This window comes from Meles meles, chromosome 14 (assembly GCF_922984935.1).
Source record: "Meles meles chromosome 14, mMelMel3.1 paternal haplotype, whole genome shotgun sequence".
In the NCBI taxonomy this organism is placed as follows: Eukaryota; Metazoa; Chordata; class Mammalia; order Carnivora; family Mustelidae; genus Meles; species Meles meles.
Window position 1 is genome coordinate 74,546,745 of NC_060079.1, and position 21,990 is coordinate 74,568,734.

General features: G+C 42.8%; 2 protein-coding genes across 4 annotated transcripts in view; one reads left to right on the forward strand and one right to left on the reverse strand.

The window, feature by feature from the left end:
- UBAC2 (UBA domain containing 2) overlaps positions 1 to 21,990 on the forward strand; it is a 172,685-nt gene that overhangs the window by 83,568 nt on the left and 67,127 nt on the right. The window lies entirely within an intron of this gene.
- GPR183 (G protein-coupled receptor 183) lies at positions 1,409 to 18,068 on the reverse strand. Of its 2 annotated transcripts, none has more exons than XM_046028263.1 (3): positions 16,792 to 18,068; positions 8,206 to 8,354; positions 1,409 to 3,071 (listed from the first exon to the last, which is right to left on the reverse strand). In XM_046028263.1, the coding sequence occupies exon 3, from the start codon at positions 3,041 to 3,043 to the stop codon at positions 1,973 to 1,975; it is 1,071 nt and encodes a 356-aa protein (XP_045884219.1). In that variant the 5' UTR covers positions 3,044 to 3,071; positions 8,206 to 8,354; positions 16,792 to 18,068; the 3' UTR covers positions 1,409 to 1,972. The 2 variants fall into 2 exon arrangements, with proteins under 2 accessions (XP_045884219.1, XP_045884220.1); XM_046028264.1 differs by lacking the exon at positions 16,792 to 18,068 and adding an exon at positions 9,247 to 9,836.

A 21,990-nucleotide genomic window follows, 5' to 3' on the forward strand; every position in this document is an offset into this window, starting at 1 on the left:
TTTCTTTTAGGATTCACTGGAGATAGGGTTGAAGTTTACCTTTTTGGCAATATAACTATTGGGATTAGTTGATTGGGGCAAATTATATAGATTGTGGTACAGTGGAGGGAGGAGGCAGGAAACTAAACATAAAAGAATGTGTTATTCCTTTGCCAAGTGACATAGATACTCCCTTGTATGATCTTAAGTTCCTTAGCAGAGAGAGGACTTTCCCACCTGCTGTGCAGCAGCCCGTGGGCGCATACATACGCTGGTCTGTGCGCCAGTGTCGTCGGCAAGCTCAGGCACCAGAGACACGCTCTGACGCTACGGTGGCCTCTGTTTCTGATTTTCCTTCAGTAGCTTTCATCACGGTTTTTCTTTTGGGATCTGATTCAAATGACTCTGTAAGTGGCACCCGCCATGACATGTAGTCTTTTGCCCTTTCTTCTCCTTCACGTGGAGGGTTTGTGTGTGGAGTGAATGGAAAGGCCCTAAGAGCCTGACTTCCATCCAGGTGGTTTCACCTGTCTCAGCAAAGATCTGTTACAGAGATCGGTGCCTTTTTTTGGTCATTGGCTTCAAGGTCAGGTAGCTCTTTGTGAAATTCACATAAGACAAATCTGAAAGTATTCAGTAAATAGTGCTGACTCAACCATAAAGATTAATTTTCCTACAGGGTACTAGTTGGAAATGAGTAGGGTAGGAAATCCAAAGAAAAGATTTCCAGGTTATAAAACCTAATAAGAATTTGGAGTATGCCTCATGATATAGTGCTTCATCTCTTTCTCTTCCATTATCCAAATTGGTATTATTGCTAACGTAGATGCTGTATTGGGTAGTTTGGGGATTTAGTAAAAGAAATTTGAGCTGACTCAATTGAGTCATGACTCAATTGAGTCAATGACAAAATTGAGAATGACTGTACTTGCAAAGATCAAACTGTTCATGCTAAGGTATTTATGTGAGCAAAGTTATAATGTTGCAGAGAATCTTGGGAACTCTTTAAGTTTATAATTTTATATTTTCCCCACTATCTTATTTAGGCAAGCAGCAACCATGCTTCCTGCCACTCATCCTCTTTGCTCTTTCTGGTAACCCAGACCACTGAAATGCAGATCATGGTACTACCAACTTATGAATAAAAAAGAAATGATTCCTCAGACACCCAAGAAAAGCCAAGCATGTTTGCAAAGTTTTTTTTTTTATTCCTAAGCAGAATTCGGCAAGTGGACCCTCCTCCCAGTGGGTACCCCCACTAAAGTCCTTTTCATATGCCGGACTGATGGGCCCTGCGCTCTGCTGGCTGCTTGGAAAAGAGCTCTGTGTTTTCATTGCCTCTATCACCATCATTGCTTATAATGTTATCATCCAATCTAGCTATTGCTGATTCTCTTCTCCCTGTAAGTAGACACTGAAAGACATACTCTTAACTTTGTAGCATCCTGCTGTTTATTCCAAAAGACTTCCTTAAAACAAAATACTATAACTCAGAACAAAACAAAACGCTTGACAGTCTCTAGAAGATAAAAGTCTAAGATTGAAAGAGGTAGGGATTAAAGAAATATGTTACCAAAAAGAAAAAAAACATGTTACCATATCGACATTTGTACACCGGCAATGTACAATCTTACAGCCTTTTCTTTTGCCAAATTATTGGCAGGAAATACTGATGCTGTAATTTTTAATTTTTTATAAAAAAATTTTTTTAAGTTTTTTATAAAACTTTTTACACTGAGAGTTATTAAAATAGCCTCCCTTTTGGTATAGTATTTCATTTACAGACTAGAACTTTGCATCATGTTATTTTCTTGAGTGCAAAAAATTATATATATCCGTTTTCTTCCAAGTTGGAGGTGGGAGCTCGTGCCCAATGAAAGGAATTTACAGGCATCCTAATTGGAAGTTGAACAATCATTTTGCTTTATAAGAAAAGTCCAGCAAAGTTTGTCATGCAGTCTACTTTGCTGTAAACCCAAGATTTAATTGCTTTTTACTTTCCATTCAAAGACTTGGAATGTATCATTGTTTGCGTTTCTGTCATCTCACGCGAGTTCTCTTCCGGGGCCGACCTCACGGCGCTAGAAATTGATACACTGACCTGACGCTTCAGCATCTTCATGACCTTCCTCTTATACCCTTTACATGCAAAGAAGTATATAAAAGGGTCCATGCAGCAGTTGAAGTTCATCAGACATACTGTAAAGTGCAGCGAGATCTGGAACGAATGTCTTTGGCTGCATTCCAGGAGATCAGGGACACGAAGCTTCTTAATCATGTGTTGAATAATCGCAACATGGTAAGGTGTGAAACAGAGAACAAACACAACAATTATTAAGATAATTGTGTTGAGAGCCTTTTTGTTGACACCGGATTTCTCGGTTAGTGGGTTTTGTTTGGCAGTTTTAAAGAGTTTGCAACAGATTTGAGAGTAGCAGAAGAGAATGATCAGGAGAGGAAGCACATATCCTATGAAACACGCGCCAAGCAGAATCCAGGGAAGAGACTGTGTTTCTTCAAAGTTTGGATATTCCATGCATGTAGTCCTTTCCTCCTCCTGCTTTGACATAGGTTTTATGAGTAGTGGGAGCGTTTGAGCAAATACTAGAATCCAGACACACATGCAGACGCATTTCGCGTGCTCAATTCTCTTCATCTTGTTGTACCTCAGAGGATGCACCACGGCAAAGAACCGGTCCACGCTCAAGCATGTCATGAAGTTCACACCTGCATAGGTGTTGATGTAAAACACCAGGGCGGTTACCCTGCACAAGGCTTCGCCGACCCTCCAGTCAAAGCCCAGTGCATAGTAGGCTATCCGTGTAGGCAGAGCAGTGGTAAAAAGTATATCAGAAATCACCAAATTTGTTGAATACAGGGTGGTAGAGTTGATTTTTTTCCTATTTTGAATGATGACAACCAAGGCCAGCACGTTTCCCACCAGCCCGATGACAAAGACAGTGCTGTAATGCAGTGGCATGAATATCCCGGCGGTGCGGTGGTGTGCGTAGAGGTCACAGTCGTTGTCCTGAGGAGCTGTGGAGGCTGTCGTGAAATTGTCCATTTTTGTATCCGTCAGTGGTGTTCAGTCTCTAGGAAGAACCAAGGAGAGTACTTTCAATTAGAAGCGTATTCAACTAACAGCAATATTAACTGCCTTTTATAGATCTAAGTTTTAAAGATCTGTATAATTTTTAAGAATCTATGATGTGTTGCACAGTAAAGGAAACCATCCACAAAGCCGCAGAAAGGCTCCCTAGTGAATGGGAGGAGATATTTGCACATGACATATCCAAAAAGGAATTAGTATCCAAAATATATAAGGAACTTCTGTGACTCAAAACAAAAATAATCTGATTAAAAATGAACAGAGGACCTGAAAAAAAACATTTTTTCCAAAGAAGACATACAAGTGGCCAACAGACACACGAAGAGATGCTCAGCCTCACTCATCATCAGAGAAATGCAAATCCAAACCACGGTGAGGTGTCAGCTCACACTGGTCCGAAGGGCTGGTGGCAGAAGGACAAGAAATAACAAGTGTTGATATGAGGATGCAGAGGAAAGGGAGCCCTTGCACACTGTTGGTGGGAATGCAGACTGGTGCAGCCGCTGTGGAAAATAGTATGGCAGTTCCTCAAAAAGTTAAAAATAGAATTACCATATGATCCAGTAATTCCACTAATGGGTATCTACCCAGAGAAGATGGCAACATGAATTCGGAAAGATATGAGTACCCCTGTGTTTGTTTTAGCATTATTTACAACAGCCAAGATATGGAAGCAGCCCAAGTGTACTTTAGATGAGTAGATACCACACACACACACACACACACACAAGAGGAATATTAGCCATAAAAGAGAAGGAGATCTTGCCATTCGCAATAACATGGGTGGATCTAGAGGGCATTATGCTAAGTGAAGGAAGCTAGAGAAAGAGAAATACCATATGCTTTCTCTTGTATGTGGAGTCTGAGAAGCAAGAGAAACAAAAAAAATCAGGAACAGAACCATAAATACAGAGAACAAACTGGTAGTTACCAGAGGAGAAGTAGATGGGGAGGATTATTAAGAAGTACCCATCCAAAAAAGAAGAAAAATCTGCGATGTGTAATATGTTTACATTTATAGTAACCAGAACAAAGGATCAGATTTTTGTTTTTACTCACGATTTGGTGATTTTGGCAAAGCCCTGGCAAAAGAAACAAAACCATCTAAGTAGAGCAAATGTATTTTTGTAACAGGAGGGGATGCCGTCATTTTTTAGGCAGAAATTTCCCCCTTTTTTTTCTGATTTTCTGATTTTTTCTGAATCATTGTCTGGGTAAGAACAAAATCGTGTGCAGCACCCCACATTTCAGACAGGAGTAAAGCTTTGCTTTTAAATTGCATTTCAGTTGGACTTTTTTTTTTTTTGGCCAAATGCGTATCACTGCCAGGAAATGAAATCAGTCACACATTTATTTAGTGAAATACGAATTTACCACAGTGATCTGATTTGTGTTAACCTAAAAAGTATGAGAAACAAGCTAAGGCCTTGTTAGGAACTGAAAGTTAGGTTTTCTTTTTAAAAAAGAAGAAGATGGTAACCACGACAACCACGGCAAAAACGACAAAAAAAAAAAAAAAAAAAACCTTAAGCTGTTTCGGAGTTGGGGGGAGGTTAAGATTAATTCTGAACTAGATCATTCCCCAGATACTCCGCTGATACGTGCAGTGTACATTCCTGCACCCCACGTGCCAGCAAGCATCACACGTGTAGTGTCCTGTGCTCTGCTCTGTCCACTGAACCTGCTCATGGATCGGGATGATCTATGCTCATCACACGTGGACCTCGTAGACACTGGACACTTCTACAGCATCCCAGGGTATTCATGCGTGATTTGCTAAGCTACTCCCCTGATGACTCTTTGGATTATTTCCAGTTCTTTTCTTGGGATAAATAATGTTAAGATGAAAGAAATTTCAGGTCCTATATTGAAAAGTGGAAAACTAGAATGAAATGCCTTATGTGGGGCTGAGCTTTGATAAAACTTAGGAAGAGCAGAACAGTAACTTCTGCGAAGGTATTTTTAGAAGAAAAATGATACTCCAATAGGACCGTCTCTGCCTACAGATCTCATCTGAAAGTCACCAAAATTAAGGGAAGATTTCAATGTATCTAGTGATGATGGTTTACATTAAAAGGAAAAGACTCTATCCCTAGCCATCTCAAAGCACCGACTACTCCTCTGACTGCTAACTTAGTTCTAACTGTCTTAAACGGTGAACCCAACAGACAGTGGGGGTCATCGCAGGGTGTTGTTGTGATGTTCTAGGTGTACACTACTTCCAGTGTTGATAGGGTAGTTGAAAAGTGTGGAAATAGGACCTAAAGCAAAAGGGAACAAAAATGGAAGTGGTACTTTCTGTTAAACAAGAAAAGATAGGAAAGGAGATTATGAGAAAGAAATTTAAATGGATTGAACTCACCTATTAAAGGAGACTATCAGTTTGGATTTGTTAAAAAAAATAAAATAAAAAATAAAAAAAGTCCAGCTGCATAGGGCTTAGAAGACAGAGCTCAAAAAGTGACTCAGAAAGGTTGAAAATAAAGGCATGGGAGAACACATACCAATGGAAAGCCAGAGTAGCAATCAAAGAACAAAAATCTTTAATTATGCATATTTGAAGGAAAAATTGGCAAATCCACAGCCATAATGGGAGATTTTAGCACTTTCTATTAGAATAAGCCGGATAAAAAAAGAGATTAGAGACTTAGAAGATTACCCATTGTGACTGCAGAATTTGTGCTGAAGGGACACGATCATTTTTGCCAATGTGACTATGTGCGAGGTCATCAGAAGGCCTCAGACTTTCAGAAAACTGTTAACCTAGCAGCCAACATGCCAGTGCCTATAGGGCAACTAACTTAGAAATCAGCAATGAAAAGATAAAGGATACATTTGGAATCTAAAAAAATATGCTTCAAAGAGACTCATTTAAGAAATCCACAGTGGGAATTTTGAAGTATTTAGAACCAAATGACAAAAATACTCTATGCTTTGGGGCACCTGAGTGGCTCAGTGGGTTAAGCCTCTGCCTTCAGCTCAGGTCATGATCTCAGGGTCCTGGGATTGAGCCGCAAATCGGGCTCTCTGCTCAGCAGGGAGCCTGCTGCCTCCTTTCTATCTGCCTACTTGTGAGCTCTCTCTCTCAAATAAATAAATAAAATCTTAAAAAAAAACCAAACCACTCTATGCCAAACGATGGGGTGCAGCTGCAGTGTTAATCTCAGAAGCAGAGCCTTGAATGTGTTTATTGTCTTCGCATATTTTTATTTGAGGATAGTTAGTACACGTTACAAGTTTCAAGGGCCCAGCATAGTGACTCAACAACTCTATATGCTTGTGAAAGCATTTATTTTTTTTAAAGATCGAAAATAGATAAAAATACAGTTCAGGAAGCTAGAAGAGATTGTTTACCCAAGGAAAGTAGAAGAAAATGATAAAGATAATTGCAGAAATTAATAAGATTAAAAGCAAAACAACAAATATTGACTTTCTCTTTGTGCAGGAAAAAAAAAACCAAACCAGAGCGATTCTTGAAATATGGGAATTGTAGTTGTGGAATGAAAGTAGAAAAACCTTTATCCTCTTAGTTGAGAAAGGCTCCATGTGAGAAATAACTTTTCAAGAACTGAGACTAGACACGGAGAGGTGAAAATCCCAGATAGGGGTTATAACTTAGGAACAGGTAGTAAGAACTTTCATTTTTGTACTTTCTGTGGAAAAAAAAATTTTTTTTTTCTTCTGAAAATCTCAGCAAGTTTATTTTATTTTGAGGAGCATTTCTCCACAGATTTGGGAAATGCTTTTAAAATACATACTGGCGGGGCACCTGGGTGGCTCAGTGGGTGTAGCCGCTGCCTTCGGCTCAGGTCATGATCTCAGGGTCCTGGGATCGAGCCCCACATTGGGTTCTCTACTCAGCAGGGAGCCTGCATTCCCCCCCCCCCGCCTGCCTCTCTACTTGTGATCTCTCTCTCTCTCTCTCTCTCTCTGTCAAATAAATAAAACCTTTAAAAAAAATAAAATACATACTGGCGTAGAAATTTTCCATATGAGTAAATATTATTGTAGAGATCAGAGGAAGTTACATTACTGTAGGACTCAGAGAGAATGTGCCATTGCTGGTCTTGTAAACGTGCATCCAGCTTCTTCCTGAATGCATACGCATTTCAGGAGAGCCGGGCATGGCAGGGGTTGCAGAACGCTTGGTGTTTAAGAATATTTGGCACATGGGGACACCTGCGTGGCTCAGTGGGTTAAAGCCTCTGCCTTTTGCTCAGGTTGTGATCCCGGGGTCCTGGGATCGAGCCCCACATCGGGCTCTCTGTTCAGCGGGGAGCCTGCTTCCCCCGCCCCCCCCCCAGCCTGCCTCTCTGCCTACTTGTGATCTCTGTCTGTCAAATAAATAAATAAAATCTTCAAAAAAAAATATTTGGCAAAGTGTTAATTATGAAGGTGAAACTTTGCAAACAAACCAAATGTCCCTCATCAGGGGATTGGTTACGTATCTCCCGGTATAGCCATACAGGGGAATTCTCTGCAGTCCGTGGAAATGGCAGCATGGAAGCCTATTTCTTGACAGGGAATAATCTTAAATAAGGAAAGCAGATTATGCACCATGCCACTTTGGGGGTAAGGAAAAGCGATTATATGTCCACACACTTTGCATGGATGCGTATACCGAAGCATAATTTTGTACAAGTCATTTTTGAGTTTCATCCATATACTTTAACATTTTTAATACTGAACGTGAGTTGACTATGAAATGAGGAAACTGGTTAATAAATTTATCTTAAGAAAAATATTTTTTAGTTCGTCGTGCAAAAATCTATCTTCTACACATTTCAAAGGTGGTCCTTCAGTGCCCTTTACTCAGATTGAGGTGTTCATTTTTATTAGGCGCCTACCTTTAAGTCCTACCTGGAAGAACGCTCTCAGCCACCCTGTGAGGCTAAGTACTAAGCACTAAGGCCAAGTACTGCAGTCACCTGCCTACTTGCCATGTGAGGAAACTGAGTGTCATAGAGGTTAAAAGGTCAGTCTGGAGGCTTCTACCTGATGGTCTGGTTTCAGGTCTCCTACTCTGTCCAGTCCTTGGCAGGGGCAGCTCATACTGCCCTTGAAGAACCAGGAGTTTGAGGTTTTGAAGTGATCTAGGTTTTGAGAACCATCCTTACCAGTAAGCAGCCGGGGAACAGTGTGGCCCAGCCACGCGGGAGCAGCGGATCGCTTCTTCCTAAAGACAGTGGAGTTCCCACTTCCAGGACAGCATCGAGCCCCAAGGAGAGGACTTTGGAGAGTCCTGCATCAGTCAGAGAAAAGACACCTGCAGGATACAGACGTGTAAATGGGATGACTCAGAAATGAGCTTTGATAAAGGCGAATCAAGACTGTCCTGACCTCTGGTCACTGGGATGTTGAAAGTTGATGTTGTTAGTCAGCGACACTGGCCTCTTACCTTAGTCCTTGATGACGCCTGTCCTGTGCCGTCAGTGCCACAGTTCTAGTCAGTCTTGCCTCTTCTAAACTGAGAGAGAAAAACCCTTTCGTGTACTTGACCATCGTTATCCCATTATTACATGAATCAGTCCCCGTTTCTTATTCTCTAAATGATATCTAAAATAATATCTTCCCTTGGAGATATTTTATTTTATACCTCCCTTTAATCATTTGATGTTTGTTCCTGAACCTTGGCTTACTCCATTCCGAAATTGTTTTTAGCGTTTTCATGTGCTAGGTCCTGAAATACTGAGATGGTATCTTTCCGTTTGGGACGGCCTGAAACTGAAGGATGACTGTGTGATGTCGGGACTCCGCCGACGTCTGATGAGGCGTCGTCTCACGGTTCTTCAGAGGGCTCCTTCTCACGCATGCCAGACTTCTGGTTATGCTTTTTGGATCATAGTACTCCTTATCAACCTTTGGACTGCAAATTGCTCTTTTAATCATTTTTTTTTTTTTCAGGTATAACTAACTTCCTCCCACCTTCCCTTCCTCCTTTTCTTCCTTTATCTATTTACTTTTGAATACATTTCAAGTAGTTTATTTTTTTTTAAAAATAAGTTCATCTTTTTTTAAGTAAACTCTACGCCTGACGGGGAGCTTGAACTCATGACCCCAAAGTCAAGAGTCACATGCTCCACTGCCTGAGCCAGCCAGGTGTCCCCTGAAGTGCCTTACATTTTTATTGTCATTGTCATTAGACCACAGCTTCTTACATGTTGCTGGTGTCGATACACTGCGTCGTACTTGGAAGTACTATGTCTCGTCAGTTTACTGCCTAGAGAAAAGCACAAAGGAGTGTTTGCTATGAATCTTTTTCCTTAGAATACTTGTATCTATAATAATTATAATTTCCTCATAATGCTCTCTAGTGGGAAGGTATGTGTGGCAGCTAAACGGTCCTTAATGGCCCACACTCGGGTTTGAATGAGGACGGAAACCTTTGCCCCGAGGGCACAGTTGGTAACTGGGCTGCGTGAAGTCTGGGGCTGTGATCAGGTTCCCAGTGAGGAACCCCCTTCCCTCCTGAAAGTGATGTCACTGTGGCCCCCCTGGGAGCCGTCTGTGCCAGTTCTCGGGCGGTGCTTGTGGTGAAGCGGCGGGGGTCTGTCCCACTTCTGTCTCTGTCACGCAGTTTTGATGACTCTGCTGCTGTTCTCGCATTCAGTTTTTTTTGCCAGCTCTCCTGCAGCAACATAGCCTCCGCTGGATTTGTACTTGTTTTCGGAAGTGGGTCTGTGTGTGTCTAGAGTTGATTTCACTGCTGCTAGAGAAGCTAACGTTTTTTTAAGACATTATCATTTCATTTTTGCATAACCGGACATGTTGACATGAACTGACAAGATCTCTCTAGCTACAGAAAGGAAGAAAATAACAGGCTCCCCCCCAAAATTCATCTACTAGTATTTAAGAAAATTGTCTGAGCTCTGATGTAATTTGTCCTCTCGAAATATTTACCCTGGTGCCAACTTGCCTGGATAATTATTTTCTTAGCTTTTATTTGTGGCAGGAACACAAACCACTGTATTCAGAGATTTAATGTGAACTAGAGTACCAGCTTTTAGTTTTTGCTTTAAGATTCCTGAAATGTCACCTTTACCCCTAATAATGGATTCACTGAATGACCGACCCATCAACAGTCTTAAATGAAAAAGAGCTGATTTTTTAGTAATTTTTGTTTAAATTCCGACCTTAGCCATGAATTGAATGGTTAGGTCATGTGAAATGATAAGCAGCAGGAGGTGACCTCCCTGTAAGGCCGAGTTTGCTTGAGACCATGTCGACACATCGAAGTGATGGGACTCAGTGCCCACAGTGGCCTGCGCCGGAGAGGAGGTTCCTGGCCTGTGCTTTCAAAACGACCAGGAGAGGCTCAAGGATGTGGACCCATAGATGGGAATTTTATTTGTATATTGTTAAGTGATGAGTGTTGATTGATCTGATTTCTGATTTCTCTGGATACACCATCCTTGGGCTATTTTGTTGAGGAGAGGGAAGGTTGAGGGAAGGTTTTGGGAGCAGGGAGAAATGAAATCTTTGAGAAAGGAGAATACAGGCGAAAGCTCGGATTCTGTGGAACAGCAAGGATTTGGTCCGCGGAGGAACTGGACAAGTGCAGATGGACCAGGGTCGCGGGCTGAGCTGTTTAACAGTTCGCTTGAGAATAAACAGACTCCACGGAAGAAAGAAATCTTTGCTTCTTCCTCTGGTTACCTAGTTTGATGAGCACTTGTCAGTTACTTGGAAAAGCCTCCTTGCTCTTGACTGAGCAAACGGGGACATCGGAGTTTGGTCCCGTGCCACACACGTCGTGATCTCGCAGTCAACCAGTGATTTTTTTTCCCCACTTTCTTATTTTGTTGACTAAACAGCCATCACCTGAGCAGTTGTGTGTGCCATCTGCCTGTCAGGGTGGCAGGTGGGAAACATTAATTCCCGCTTGTGGGGCAGAAACCCAAGGCACAGACAGGCTGCAACCAGCCTCTTGGCCCTTCACTGGCAAGGTCAGATGGGGTGTTCCAGTGAGCTGCTGTTTGACTCCTCTTATAGTCGGTCCGCGCCGCAGTTAGCTTAGTGAAGTAAATCTTTCTATGCTATCAGGTGATGCTTTTTTTTTTTTTTCCCCAGCCCACTTCGAGTCCTATTTTGATAGCTGTGACTCTGGGCAAGATCCGTTTTTGGAAGGCTCTAGGGAACATTTTCGCAGAAGGTGACGTACCGGCAGCCACTGGCCCTTTATCAGGATAGAGCCTCCCCCATCCTGAGTGTCTGTGTTCACAGTCGAGTTGTCTGTGGTCGGTCTGTATGAGGAGACCTCCCTGGCCGGCCTCCTAGGGACCTTGCTTGTTCTGGCTTGTGGAAGCGTGACCCTGCTGCTGACCCCACAGCCTGGGCTGGTTCCGACCACGTCTCAGGAGGTCTGCACAGGGTCATGTATAGGACAGGGCGCAGAGAGCTTCTTGAAGACAGGGAACAGCAACAGTGTTCGCCAGTCTGTAGTTTGGTTTTTTGTGCGTCTCCGGTGTCGGACCTGATGGGCACAGAAGAAGACCGCTTCACCGGCCGGAAGCGTGTCTGTTGGCGTCGATGGCAAAGGGGCCTGACGTTTGAATCACTGGATTCAACACCCGCCGGCCCGTTTGGGGTTTCACTCATTCCAGCCTTTTCTTTCACCTTTCACTGATTTTCTTTGTGTGGCTTTTGGCAGTTTTAGTACTGACTAGGATGGTGTGAAAGTTCTCAAACGGGAAGACAGAGGAGGGGGGTCATACAAAGGACTAGGGTTATAGGATGTAATGTTTGGAAACTGTAAGAAAAAAGAATCCCACTGTGATACTCATTTCGATGTGAGGAAGACAAATACCGTGCTTCCGTGTGGCTTCACTTGACCTCTAAGCAGGATGGGTGGGTGATACAAAGAGATTTTATAGCGAAGATCTGAGTCTCTAGAACCTTCATCCTCTGAGTTCAAAATGTTTCTAGAAGTCATATGTGCTTTTTCTCCTTAAAGTTCAAGGGAGTTTGAGGTTTTGTTGTTTATCTCTTATCTCATGGAAATTAGTCAGAAACATTAAATATCCTTATTTCGTGGATAAGCAGAATTCCACACATTAGGTCATTTGCTCAGGGTCCTCCATCGGTCTGACCACTAAGTTAGGAGTCACAGAGTTGTCCAGAGCTCTGTGCCCTCCCTCACCCGCCACCTCCCATCAGCCGATCCTGTGCCTTCAGCCTCCTGACTCTCCTGCACTTGACATCTCCTCTGCACCGTCTGTCTGTCTGTCCATCTGCCTGTCCTGCCACCCACCGCTACCCCTCTCAGCCTTCAGGCCACACTTGCTGCCCCCTGGAGCTGCGCCTTCAGCTTTCACGGTGACTTTCAAGTGCGGCCTGTTGAACCCCGGGCAGATGGAGAGCTCTCCATCGGGCGGGACCCATGATCTCCTTTTGACTGGCCTGTGCCTCCCTCTTCGGCTGGCTCCCTGGCATTTTCTCCCTCTGATGCCCTGGCTCTAGCCTTTCTGAGTTATTTGCAGATTTTTGATGCCCTGTGTTCTTCCACAGCTCTGTGCCTTTCTGGCACTCTTCCTTCTCTGTGCTAGGTCCTCAGCTCCTACTTTCCTTCAAGACTTCGTTCAGACTCCGCTGTTCTGGAAGCTTCCCTGATTTTATCCTCTCCTGCTTTTGCCACCACCCCTAAGATAGCATGGAGTGGTGAGTGCACTGTGCTCGGTACTAGCGTCAGTATTGTTGAGTTTCTTTTTCTGTTTCCTGCTACTGGTGAAGTCCTGTGAGTGGAAACTGTGTTAACTTTGTATCTCTCCAGCTGACCCATGACTGAGGCACCATAGCTACCCCTCACAGGACAGCAGAGTCCCAGCTTCCTTGACCCTTAGTCAGAGGCTCTTTATCAGAGTTCTTTTTTTTTTTTTTTAATATTTTATTTATTTGACGGAGAGAAATCACAAGCAGGCAGAGAGGCAGGCAGAGAGAGAGGAGGAAGCAGGCTCCCCATGGAGCAGAGAGCCCAACGCGGGGCTCGATCCCAGGACTCCGGGATCATGACCTGAGCCGAAGGCAGAGGCTTTAACCCACTGAGCCACCCAGGTGCCCCTTTATCAGAGTTCTTGATTAGTAATAGCAGCCGGTCTCATTAAGCACAGACTGTCTTCCAGACACTGTTCAGGGCACTCTACCTATATTCACTCCCTGAATCATCACAGAACTTTCAAAACCCGTAGCCAGCGGTAAATTGAGGCCCAGAGCACTTACACGATGTGCCTAAAGCCGCAGCTGTTAAGTGTCAGGATTCAAGCTCTGACGGTCTGGCTCCAGAAATCACAACCAGTGCCCTGTGTTTTATCCCTAGCTCCTGTTCCCAACATGATCGGATGTTACTGGTAGAAAACAGGTAAAAATAGGAAGACTAACATGTACCAACTCACCCTGTTCGAACTAGAGAGAAGAGAGCTGGGGAGATGGAAGGAGGGCCGGTGGGGAGGGAAATATGTTGATTTAAATGAAGGCATTCATGGGGCGCCTGGGTGGCTCAGTGGGTTGAGCCGCTGCCTTCGGCTCAGGTCATGATCTCAGGGTCCTGGGATCGAGTCCCGCATCGGGCTCTCTGCTCAGCGGGGAGCCTGCTTCCCTCTCTCTCTCTCTGCCTGCCTCTCTGTCTACTTGTGATCTCTCTCTGTCAAATAAATAAATAAAATCTTTAAAAAAAAAAATAAAATAAATGAAGGCATTCATTAATTTACTTGTCACATTTTTTTTAAGATTTTATTTTATTTATTTTTTTTAATTTGAGAGAGAGAGGGAATGAGAGAGAGAGAGCATGAGAGGAGAGAGGTCAGCAGGAGAAGCGGACTCCCCGTGGAGATGGGAGCCTGATGCGGGACTTAATCCTGGGACTCCAGGACCATGACCTGAGCCGAAGGCAGTTGCTTAACCAACTGAGCCACCCAGGCACCCCTACTTGTCACATTTTTAAGGCAAATAAAGATTTTGCAATTGAATTTAGATTTTACTACTTTTAACAATATTTCCATGAAACAATTTGGACTGAAAGAAGATGGTGAATACCTAGAGTAGCTTTAAATTTTTTTATCTTTTTAAAAAATATTCGAGTTATTTATTTAAAGAGAGAGAGCAAGCATGAACCAGGGAGAAGGGCAGAGGAAAAAGCAGACTCCCTCTCTGAGCAGAGAGCCTAATGCAGCCCAATCCCAGGACCCCAGGATGACGACCTGAGCCAGAGGCAGACTCTTAACTGACTAAGCCACCCAGGCGCCCCCTAGGATAGCTTTTATGCTACTAATTTTTTTTTTTTTAAGATTTTATTTATTTATTTGACAGAGAGAGATCACAGGTAGATAGAGAGGCAGGCAGAGAGAGAGAGAGAGGGAAGCAGGCTCCCCGCCAAGCAGAGAGCCCGACGCGGGACTCGATCCCAGGACCTGAGATCATGACCCGAGCCGAAGGCAGCGGCCCAACCCACTGAGCCACCCAGGTGCCCCTATGCTACTAATTTATTTCTGTACTGCTTTTTAGGTAATTTATTTCTGTACTGCTTTTTAGGTATTGTAGACTTTTTTTTTTTTTAAGATTTTTTTTATTTGAGAAAGAGAGAGACCGAGAAAGAGTGAAAGAGAGCGCACAAGCCAGAGGGAGGAACAGGCTCCCCGCTGAGCCCGGAGCCCAACTCCAATGACACAGGGTTCAACAACACAGGGCTCGGCTCCATCCCAGGAACCCGGGATCATGACCTGAGCCGAAGGGAGATGCTTAACGAACTGAGCCACCCAAGTATTTGTAGACATTTAACAAAATATTTTTATTCTTCCTTTTGAACTTTCAAAACACCACAGGGATCTTTGTTAACTCTACCATTTTCAGATGGTTTTTGCTTGCATTATCTCATCTGACATTGACGCTCTGCGCTTTACAGACTTCTTGGAAAGCTGAGAAATTCTACGGGCTGGAGGGGCTTCCACCCCCTCGGCACACTCCATACTCTGTGGCCTTGGACACTGCAGCAGGCCGTCACCCGTGGCAGGGGAGAAGTAGCACTTGTCAACTGCTCTGCAGGACCGCAAGCTCGCTCTTTTAAATGCACACTTTCTACGGGTGCTGGCCTTCTCTTATCCCGTGGAGTGTTTCCCAGCCATCCTACAGGAGACGTCTAGAAAATGCCCGTGGATCACTGAAGCGAAGGGAAGTCATAGAGTGATCCGAGGGAGTATTTATTCCAGTAAATGACTGGCCATCTTACCAACAAGCTCTTCGAAGCCAGTTGAAAGTAATTTATGAGAGGCATTACTACCGATGCTACCCCCGACCCCCCACATGGTAGCTGGTGAGCCAGGGTTGAGGGGGCTTTGTGCGGAACAGACTTTCACAGTGTCGTGTCCCAGAGAGAAAGCATGCCCTGAAGTATTAGCAGATGCAGAGCCCAGACGGGAAGCCCATGAGATGTTTGCCCTCCATAGACTTGGTCTTTGTGTAAAATATTCGGTAAGGGTCTGCAAATAAGTTAAGAAAAGTAGTTCTCACAAGATGATAGGGCAAGGAAACTTTGCCTATTGGACTCTTCCTTTGGTAGTTTAATGGGTAGAGGGAGGGGAGAATTTCTAGCACGTACTACATGATGGCCAACATGACAGGGACTTGGCTGTATTATTACTCCCCGTTTTACAAATGAAGCAGCTGAAGTCAGAGACTGCCCAAGGCCACACAGCTTAGAAATAATCAAGCCTGACTCTGAACCGTTGCACTGTACTGTACTTGGAGCGGTAGCCCCAGAACCCCCAGACACACCTTCCTTCAGAGGAAGTCTGCTCACAGCTTATGTCTTACCAAGAATTTCTATTACTTTCTATTACTATTACTTCCATTTCCAACCTCGACATAAATATTGCAAATCACTGCATGTACTATGTACTTCATTGTTTTGTGACCTTTTTTTAGGCATATGGAAATTCTAGAAAAAACAGGTATGTTTAGCTTTAGTGATCATTAAATAAATATAAAGGAAGAAACAGATTCATTTTTCACTTATCAAATTAACAGTTTATATTGACAATTAAAATACTCAGGTTGGCTGAGAAGCAGTGAAGCCCAGAGTATCATCAGTGGGAGGGCTAATTGCTAAAATGTTTTAGTGAACCAAAAAACATCAACTTATATATAAAGCTTTAAAAACATTCATACCCTTTGCCCGAGGAATTCTAGTGCTAGGATTCTATCCAGAGAAATACCAGAAAGTATAGAAGTAATGCAAGTATAGAAAAGACCTTTATGTTACATAGACACATAGTCAAATAGTAGACTGTAATGACCCTTTTATTTTAAATTGCGCTGAATAATTTGTATATCCATGCATTTAACTGTAGGAATACTCCATTTTAAAATAACTTTGTTCCTTTCCCTTCGTTCTGAAGTATCCTGAAATACTAGCACTATTTACTGATTTTTACTGGATGCTCTTTTTTGCAATAGTGAGTTCACACAGAAGTACAAAGTAAACCCTACTTTTTGGCATAGTTTTCTGGCATGATCCATTGTTTTCACCTACCTCAACATTAGCTAATTAGAACTGCCAGTCATCAGAGTCTAAACTATGTTAATGATACAATTTCTTGTTACAAATGTTTATTAGTTGCTGTTGAATAAGTTCTGTTCCTTTACCTTATACCTTAATTAGGCTTCTAAAGTTTTACAAAAGACTTTGTTAGAAGAATAAAACATGTGGTGCTTACCTCCCAGGAACTTGCTGGGCCCTCCGGGCAGTAGCAGTCAGTATCTGCCCAGCTGAAGTAGATTACTTTGGCGTGTTGAGAGTTTGTGCACCGTCCTTTTATGGTGCAGGCTTTTTTTTTTTTTTTTCTGTCACCTAGTGACTGAGCCTAGTAATTGTTGGTTAACCTCCTGTATGCGTGTGCACTTTTTTTTTTTTTTAAGTGGGAAGTGAAATTTTTCTGTTAGTGATTTTTTTTTTTTTTTAATAATTATCCAAAAACCCCTTGGTTATATCTCTGGAACTTCACGAGTTTTTTAATAAAGCTTTAAGTATTTAAAAAATTCTTTGAGAGGAAGACTAAAGCAATAAACCTTAACCAGAAAAAAAAAAAAAAGAATGACAGTTACTAATGATTTTGTATCCATATTCTATGTAAAAATAAGAGTTTTTTAAAAGTCAACTGTGGTGATTCTGTCTACCTGGAAACTTGATGAAGAGAGTAGTTCACTCATTCTGTGTCTTACCAACTTATGAGCAAGAAGCAAAGGTTTCTGGGGTGAGTGGGAGAATGATGTTCTTTCACATTGTATGGGGACGAGTCGACGCAGGCAGGAGGCCAGCTGACAGACTCTGTGACTGCAGGGACATGAACGACGGGGGAAGAGTTGGAGGGGACATCTTAGCGCTGAAAACCCAGTGTCCGTGCATGGGATGGAGACCTGTGCTCTTCACCGTATAGTTCGGGTTGGCTCCGTTTAAACCAGCTATGTAACACGGCTCTCAAAATGCACATGCTGGCCACGTGAGTAGAAATATACCGGTCAGAACAAGAGAGGTGATATTGACACTTCCCCAGGACTGATGTGGCCGATCCCAGTCAGCTCCGGGGGCTGCATTTCACGAAGGGGATAGAGGACCCTTGGGACCAGGCTGGTAAGGGGTCTGGATCCCGGGCTTTAGGACAAATGGTTGAATAAACTGAGAATATTTGGGCTTGGCAGGGAGGTGATCACCCTCATGCGTTTGAAAGCTGTCTCACAGAAAAGTCTTTAGGTTGCAAATGTCGACCTTCCCCAGAGAACAGAAGGGAGGCCAGTATGAGGAAGTTAACCAGAGACAGCTTTCAAATCAAAATATGAAGGTAGTTCCCAAAAATTAGAATCATTAAAAAAAAAAATGGAATAGGCTGTTTCTTCTTTAAGTACTTACATAAACTGGTTGACTATTTTGAGGGATGATATAGAGAGAATTAAATCATTTTGGTAGGAATTTGTAACTCTGACTTCAGACCTTCCACTCCAGGATCTGTCCCAATGGCCAAGGGGCTTCACCCCATCAGTGGTATCAGTCCATCTAGAAGTGGACTCGGTTCTTCTGAGCTCTAAAAGCCTGACGATCTATAAAGGAGGACTGTCAGAAGAGCAGCGACACCCAGTTCTTTGGGCCTCCATCTCACTGGCTGTAAAATAAAGGTATTGAAGTAAATGATTGCCAAGCTACTTCCTAGTGCAAAAATTCTGAGGGGAAATAAAGAGATTTGATGATTTGCTGGATGAATATGATAAAATGTTCTAGAACTAGTTTATTTAAAACTTAGATTGAAGAAAACTTGAAGAAGACATTGTTGAGAAGCTTCTCAGTTTGTGGAAATGACATCCTCGTGGGGGTGTTTTGGTTTTGAATTTTTGAAGTGGATTTTATTAAGTTAAAAGTTGTTGTGTGATGAAGAACTCACCTAATTAAATGTTGTAGCAAACGGGATCCACCCCCTGCTGGGTATCAGAGCGGTCAAGTGTGTAAAGGAAAGGCCATGGGGTGGTTGTCCTGTGAGATGCTGTGGGGCGTAGCGTGCGAGCATGGCCTGAGCCCACAAACCTTGTTTGTCTTGTCTTTGAAAGTTACCGGGGTTTCTGTTGGTGGACTGTGGAAGTGCAGTCTGCGTCCTTTTCTGTAGAAGAGATAAGATGCACATTGGGACCTGAACTGGTGTTTTCTAATATTTTATCCTATCAAGTACAGTTGTGAGTAGTATGTAGGGGATACTCAATAAATACTAGTGACATTAGTTGAAGGAAAGAAGGAAAGAGTGAATTACACCCTGTTTTCCTCTTTTCTCTACTTCACCTTCGTATGCTTAAGCCAGATAGGGCGTCCAAGTGTTAGCTAGTCGCGGTATGAATTACTGTTGACAGTGTACAGAACAGATGTTGTATCACAAAATAAGGAAAAGAGAAAAACTGGTCAGTGACTAATAACATGCTATTTTGTGAAGTCTGTGTGTATAGAAATAGCAGTGGAAATTTCTACAAAACAACCTGTATGTTCATGGTCTGAAATGTGTGCTTTTGTGTTAGGGGTACATGCGGTCTAGTACTTAGTCATCGTTTAAAACTATGTAGTGATTAATAACTTCTAAGGAATTTTTGAACTTCTCTTATTGGTTTATAAGACATGAACTGTGGTCATTAAAATTCCTATCAGTATTTTCTTAGTTAGTTTACATTGAAGCGTAGCCTCAGCCGGGATCGTGGCCTCAGATTCTCCATCGTAATGTCACCCTTTACACTGTGTAAACAGAAGAACTTCTATAAATTAAGTACCTCAAAGAACATGTTCTGTGGTGAGATCCCGCAAGTGCAACTAAAATAGAGCTTTCTTATTATTACCAAGAGCCCAGCAGGCCATATTTTGAGTATATATGAAACTATATGTTTTCACCCCGTTAAAGATAATACAGCAAGATGCATTTTTAAAACAGAAGAGAAACTGTGTAGTTTGCCATCTTAAAGAGAAATTCATTTATTTAGCAAATATTTTATGAGCCAGTCTTCTGTGCCACGCACAGTTTTCGAGAGCAGTGATAGAGCAGCAGACAAAACCAACAGAAATCCCAGGCAGCGTGGAGTTTCCCTCCAGTCAGACAGACAGATGATAAGTAAGTCATGTAGTAGATTAGGAGGTTATAGGTGCTGTGGGGAGAGGACCTAGAGAACCGTCTTCTCTGAGGAGGAGCTGTGTGAGTAAAGACCAGAAGGGTGTGAGGGAGTGAATGGTGTCTCTGAGAGGTGGTCGGGAGATGCACGTGCCCTGGAGCACCGCATGCCTGCGAGTGAGTGAGACTCAGGCTGGGCCAGGGTGGAGGGAGCAGCCAGAGGGAGCGGTGGGGAGGCCGCTTAGTAGAAGACCAAGTTCAGGGTCCTGGATGCCGGGCCTTTTAGGTCTTTGTAAACACTTTGGCTTTCAGGGCGCCTGGGTGGCTCCGTCATTAAGCATCTGCCTTCAGCCCAGGTCATGAGCCCAGGGTCCTCGGATTGTGTCCGTTGTCAGGCTCCCTGCTCTGTGGGGAGCCTGCCTCTCCCTCTCCCCTGCTTATGTTCCCCCTCTCACTGTCTCTCTCTCAGTCAAATAAATAAATAAAATCTTAAAAAAAAAAAAAAAAAAAAAAGACTGGGTTTTACTCTAGTATGGGGACTCAATGGAGGATTTTAAGCCCAGGAGTGACCAACTTGTACTTTTTAATGGAAAGCTGCTTAATCAACTTCGTTTGAGTTTTGACAAGTTGAAATGGAACTAAACAGTTCTTTTGTGTAGTATTTAGAATGGCAGTTTATTTTTTAATTTAAATTCAATTAATTAATGTAGAGTGTATTATTAGTTTCAGAGGTAGAGTTCAGTGACTCATCTGTATATAACACCCCGTGCTCATTACCTCACGTGCCCTCCTTAATGCCCATCACCCAGTTACCCCGTCCCCCCACTCCCCTCCCCTCCAGCAACCCTCAGTTTGTTTCCTGTGATTAAGAGTCTCTTAGCTTCGTCTCCCTCTCTGATTTCATCTTGTTTTATTTTTCCCTCCCTTCCCCTATGCTCCTCTGTTTTCCTACATATGAATTAAATCACGTGAATCTTGCTGTGATTGACATTTTGTTTAGCATAATACCCTCTAATACCATCCACGTTGTTGCAAATAGCAAGAGTTCATTTTTTGATGGCTGAGTAATACTCCAGTGTGTGTGTGTGTGTGTGTGTGTGTGTGTGTGCGCGCGTGCACATACCACATCTTCTCTGTTCATGAAAATTGCTTTGTCAGTTTTTACAATCAAATATTGAAAGTAGATTATGTGTAAGGAGTTACAGAGCTATCAGAGGATAGCTCTGAGTAAAATATTGTACTTTCTGATAGAATAATCTGTTGGGAGACCTTTTTTTAAAAAAGATTTACTTATAGGGCATCTGGGTGGCTCAGTCGATAAAGTGTCTGTCTTTGGCTCAGAATCATGATCCCAGAGACCTGGGATCCAGCCCCGCATCAGGCTCCCTGCTCAACAGACAGCCTGCTTCTCCCTCTCCCTCTGCTGCTCCCCCTGCTTGTGTTCTCTCTCTCTGTCTGTCAAATAAATAAATAAAACCCTAAAAAAATAAGGATTTATTTATTTGAGAAAGAGGTGGGGGGAGGGGCACAGGGAAAGAATCTCAAGCAGACTCCCCACTGAGCACAGAGCTCTGTGTAGGGCTCCTCGATCTCACAACCCAGGCGATCACAACCCATGAGATCACAACCTGAGCCGAAATCACAAGTTGGGAGGGCAACTGACTGAGCCATGCAGACGCCCCTCTCATGAAAGACTTTTTAAAACCTTATAGTGGGTTAAAATGTCATCATAAAAATAAGCTCAAAATGGATTAGACCTATATGTAAGACTTGAAACTATCAACCTCCTCGAAGAAGACATAGGCAGTAATCTCTTTGACATCGGCTATAGAAACATTTTTCTAGATGTGTCTCCACAGGCAAGGGAAACAAAAGCAAAAATAAACTATTGGGACTATACCAAAATAAAAAGCTTTTGCAATTTGAAGGAAACCATCAACAAAGCAACAAGGCAGCCTACTGAATGGGAGAATATATTGCAAATGATTTATCTGATAAGGGGTTAATATCCAAAAAGTATAAAGAGCATCTGTATCACAATGCAAAAAAACCCCACAAATAATTTGGTTAAAAAATGGACAGAGGATCTGAACAGGCATTTTTCCAAAGAAGACATACAGACAGCCAATAGACACATGAAACAGTGCTCAGTCGTTAGGAATATGCAAATCAAAACCTCAGTGAGATATCATCTTACATCTGTCAGAATAACTACAATCAAAAAGATAAGAAATAACAAGTGTTGGCAAGAGGGTGGGAAAAAAAAGAATCCTTGTGCACTGTTGG